Source organism: Rhinoderma darwinii, chromosome 7 (genome assembly GCF_050947455.1).
Source record: "Rhinoderma darwinii isolate aRhiDar2 chromosome 7, aRhiDar2.hap1, whole genome shotgun sequence".
In the NCBI taxonomy this organism is placed as follows: Eukaryota; Metazoa; Chordata; class Amphibia; order Anura; family Rhinodermatidae; genus Rhinoderma; species Rhinoderma darwinii.
The window spans coordinates 145,500,907-145,505,906 of NC_134693.1; the positions used below are offsets into that span (position 1 = coordinate 145,500,907).

Sequence of the window (5,000 nt, forward strand, 5' to 3'; positions counted from 1 at the left end):
CGGCGCGGTTTCCACGTCAAAAAACTTGTCAAAAGACTCTGTGTGAACATAGACCTACAGCGGTGATCAGGCTTCTCTGCTTCACTAAATTTCTACAAGAGCGCAGAAAAAATATAATTTATCTTTTTCATTTACATCTAGAAACGATATGAAGTCTTACGCTTTTCTTCACTGATGGATGAATAATTAATAAAAATATGGCGATCGCGAATAATCCCGACAATCCCGCACAGTTCACGGACTCACCTCAGGACTAGGCCCGGTTACAAGTATTTAGGAATTGGGTGAATGAAATAATCAGACCAATGACCTCGTACCTCCTGATCGGCGCTTTTTATCCCGGCTGAGATTCTTCTCACATATTTCTCCAACTTGTCCAGAAGAACACGGAAGAAAACCAAAAAGGTAAGTCTGAAAAGAAGAAAAGTGGAAGACCAAAACAGGAGGAAAAACAGTCAGTCCGGGCCCCGTACTGAACACTACAGGGTGAGAGCAGTCAGTCCGGGCCCCGTACTGAACACTACAGGGTGAGAGCAGTCAGTCCGGGCCCCGTACTGAACACTACAGGGTGAGAGCAGTCAGTCCGGGCCCCATACTGAGCACTACAGGGTGAGAGCAGTCAGTCCGGGCCCCGTACTGAACACTACAGGGTGAGAGCAGTCAGTCCGGGCCCCATACTGAGCACTACAGGGTGAGAGCAGTCAGTCCGGGCCCCGTACTGAACACTACAGGGTGAGAGCAGTCAGTCCAGGCCCCATACTGAGCACTACAGGGTGAGAGCAGTCAGTCCGGGCCCCGTACTGAACACTACAGGGTGAGAGCAGTCAGTCCGGGCCCCGTACTGAACACTACAGGGTGAGAGCAGTCAGTCCGGGCCCCGTACTGAACACTACAGGGTGAGAGCAGTCAGTCCGGGCCCCATACTGAGCACTACAGGGTGAGAGCAGTCAGTCCGGGCCCCGTACTGAACACTACAGGGTGAGAGCAGTCAGTCCAGGCCCCATACTGAGCACTACAGGGTGAGAGCAGTCAGTCCGGGCCCCGTACTGAACACTACAGGGTGAGAGCAGTCAGTCCGGGCCCCGTACTGAACACTACAGGGTGAGAGCAGTCAGTCCGGGCCCCGTACTGAACACTACAGGGTGAGAGCAGTCAGTCCAGGCCCCATACTGAACACTACAGGGTGAGAGCAGTCAGTCCGGGCCCCGTACTGAACACTACAGGGTGAGAGCAGTCAGTCCGGGCCCCGTACTGAACACTACAGGGTGAGAGCAGTCAGTCCAGGCCCCGTACTGAACACTACAGGGTGAGAGCAGTCAGTCCAGGCCCCATACTGAGCACTACAGGGTGAGAGCAGTCAGTCCGGGCCCCGTACTGAACACTACAGGGTGAGAGCAGTCAGTCCGGGCCCCGTACTGAACACTACAGGGTGAGAGCAGTCAGTCCGGGCCCCATACTGAACACTACAGGGTGAGAGCAGTCAGTCCAGGCCCCATACTGAGCACTACAGGGTGAGAGCAGTCAGTCCGGGCCCCGTACTGAACACTACAGGGTGAGAGCAGTCAGTCCAGGCCCCATACTGAACACTACAGGGTGAGAGCAGTCAGTCCGGGCCCCGTACTGAACACTACAGGGTGAGAGCAGTCAGTCCGGGCCCCGTACTGAACACTACAGGGTGAGAGCAGTCAGTCCAGGCCCCGTACTGAACACTACAGGGTGAGAGCAGTCAGTCCAGGCCCCGTACTGAGCACTACAGGGTGAGAGCAGTCAGTCCGGGCCCCGTACTGAACACTACAGGGTGAGAGCAGTCAGTCCAGGCCCCATACTGAACACTACAGGGTGAGAGCAGTCAGTCCGGGCCCCGTACTGAGCACTACAGGGTGAGAGCAGTCAGTCCGGGCCCCGTACTGAGCACTACAGGGTGAGAGCAGTCAGTCCGGGCCCCATACTGAACACTACAGGGTGAGAGCAGTCAGTCCGGGCCCCGTACTGAACACTACAGGGTGAGAGCAGTCAGTCCAGGCCCCATACTGAACACTACAGGGTGAGAGCAGTCAGTCCAGGCCCCGTACTGAACACTACAGGGTGAGAGCAGTCAGTCCAGGCCCCATACTGAACACTACAGGGTGAGAGCAGTCAGTCCAGGCCCCGTACTGAACACTACAGGGTGAGAGCAGTCAGTCCAGGCCCCATACTGAACACTACAGGGTGAGAGCAGTCAGTCCAGGCCCCATACTGAGCACTACAGGGTGAGAGCAGTCAGTCCAGGCCCCATACTGAGCACTACAGGGTGAGAGCAGTCAGTCCAGGCCCCGTACTGAACACTACAGGGTGAGAGCAGTCAGTCCGGGCCCCATACTGAACACTACAGGGTGAGAGCAGTCAGTCCAGGCCCCATAATGAACACTACAGGGTGAGAGCAGTCAGTCCAGGCCCCATACTGAGCACTACAGGGTGAGAGCAGTCAGTCCGGGCCCCGTACTGAACACTACAGGGTGAGAGCAGTCAGTCCGGGCCCCGTACTGAACACTACAGGGTGAGAGCAGTCAGTCCGGGCCCCATACTGAACACTACAGGGTGAGAGCAGTCAGTCCGGGCCCCGTACTGAACACTACAGGGTGAGAGCAGTCAGTCCGGGCCCCATACTGAACACTACAGGGTGAGAGCAGTCAGTCCAGGCCCCATACTGAACACTACAGCGTGAGAGCAGTCAGTCCAGGCCCCATAATGAACACTACAGGGTGAGAGCAGTCAGTCCAGGCCCCATACTGAGCACTACAGGGTGAGAGCAGTCAGTCCAGGCCCCATACTGAGCACTACAGGGTGAGAGCAGTCAGTCCGGGCCCCGTACTGAACACTACAGGGTGAGAGCAGTCAGTCCGGGCCCCGTACTGAACACTACAGCGTGAGAGCAGTCAGTCCGGGCCCCATACTGAACACTACAGGGTGAGAGCAGTCAGTCCGGGCCCCGTACTGAACACTACAGGGTGAGAGCAGTCAGTCCGGGCCCCACACTGAGCACTACAGGGTGAGAGCAGTCAGTCCGGGCCCCATACTGAGCTCTACAGGGTGAGAGCAGTCAGTCCGGGCCCCATACTGAGCACTACAGGGTGAGAGCAGTCAGTCCGGGCCCCATACTGAGCACTACAGGGTGAGAGCAGTCAGTCCGGGCCCCATACTGAACACTACAGGGTGAGAGCAGTCAGTCCGGGCCCCACACTGAGCACTACAGGGTGAGAGCAGTCAGTCCGGGCCCCGTACTGAGCACTACAGGGTGAGAGCAGTCAGTCCGGGCCCCGTACTGAGCACTACAGGGTGAGAGCAGTCAGTCCGGGCCCCGTACTGAACACTACAGGGTGAGAGCAGTCAGTCCGGGCCCCGTACTGAACACTACAGGGTGAGAGCAGACAGTCCGGGCCCCATACTGAACACTACAGGGTGAGAGCAGTCAGTCCAGGCCCCATACTGAACACTACAGGGTGAGAGCAGTCAGTCCAGGCCCCATACTGAACACTACAGGGTGAGAGCAGTCAGTCCGGGCCCCGTACTGAGCACTACAGGGTGAGAGCAGTCAGTCCAGGCCCCGTACTGAACACTACAGGGTGAGAGCAGTCAGTCCAGGCCCCATACTGAACACTACAGGGTGAGAGCAGTCAGTCCAGGCCCCGTACTGAACACTACAGGGTGAGAGCAGTCAGTCCGGGCCCCGTACTGAACACTACAGGGTGAGAGCAGTCAGTCCAGGCCCCATACTGAACACTACAGGGTGAGAGCAGTCAGTCCAGGCCCCGTACTGAACACTACAGGGTGAGAGCAGTCAGTCCGGGCCCCATACTGAACACTACAGGGTGAGAGCAGTCAGTCCGGGCCCCGTACTGAACACTACAGGGTGAGAGCAGTCAGTCCGGGCCCCGTACTGAACACTACAGGGTGAGAGCAGTCAGTCCGGGCCCCACACTGAGCACTACAGGGTGAGAGCAGTCAGTCCAGGCCCCATACTGAGCTCTACAGGGTGAGAGCAGTCAGTCCGGGCCCCATACTGAGCACTACAGGGTGAGAGTAGTCAGTCCGGGCCCCATACTGAACACTACAGGGTGAGAGCAGTCAGTCCGGGCCCCACACTGAACACTACAGGGTGAGAGCAGTCAGTCCGGGCCCCGTACTGAGCACTACAGGGTGAGAGCAGTCAGTCCGGGCCCCACACTGAGCACTACAGGGTGAGAGCAGTCAGTCCGGGCCCCATACTGAGCACTACAGGGTGAGAGCAGTCAGTCCGGGCCCCGTACTGAACACTACAGGGTGAGAGCAGTCAGTCCGGGCCCCATACTGAGCACTACAGGGTGAGAGCAGTCAGTCCAGGCCCCATACTGAGCACTACAGGGTGAGAGCAGTCAGTCCGGGCCCCGTACTGAACACTACAGGGTGAGAGCAGTCAGTCCGGGCCCCATACTGAACACTACAGGGTGAGAGCAGTCAGTCCGGGCCCCGTACTGAACACTACAGGGTGAGAGCAGACAGTGTGGGTTGTGTTGGGCTTCTACCTGGTGAGGGTGGGGTAGGTGGATGAGTTTCCATCTTTAGCCGCATCCATCAGCTCGGACACTCCTGTTCCGCAAATTTCTTCAATGGCTTTAAGAACATCAGCATATTCTAGATAAATACTGAGATATAACGGAACACACGATTAATATCAGCCGGATATAATGTACAAATAATAATAAAGATTTGCTATGAATATTAGCGGAGGATTCTATTGGCCTTTACACTTCAGTCCAGTCCTTTCTATTTTCTACCATCAGATTTCTAGAACATGGTGAACAGGTCTGCAGACTCTGCGCCACTCACCACAGCAGGCTCTGCAGCGTCTCATTGAACCGTACGCCCCTCGCACGCTCCCCACTGGGCTGGATCCAGGACCGGCACAGAAAACCTTTCACAATTGAAGCTGTTTCCATAAGAACAGTAATTAATGTCCTCCACATAATAAATAAATGAATACA

The 5,000-nt window shown here is 56.5% G+C and overlaps 1 protein-coding gene across 1 annotated transcript in view; it reads right to left on the bottom strand.

The window, feature by feature from the left end:
* Window positions 1-230: 230 nt before the first annotated feature.
* FANCD2 (FA complementation group D2) overlaps window positions 231-5,000 on the bottom strand; it is a 51,854-nt gene continuing 47,084 nt past the window's right edge. Inside the window, exons 31-33 of the mRNA XM_075832017.1 lie at window positions 4,846-4,945; window positions 4,542-4,661; window positions 231-411 (exon numbers count right to left, since the gene is read on the bottom strand). Of these exons, the coding sequence (XP_075688132.1) occupies window positions 264-411; window positions 4,542-4,661; window positions 4,846-4,945 (368 nt within the window). The 3' untranslated portion in view covers window positions 231-263. The remainder of the gene's footprint in view (window positions 412-4,541; window positions 4,662-4,845; window positions 4,946-5,000) is intronic.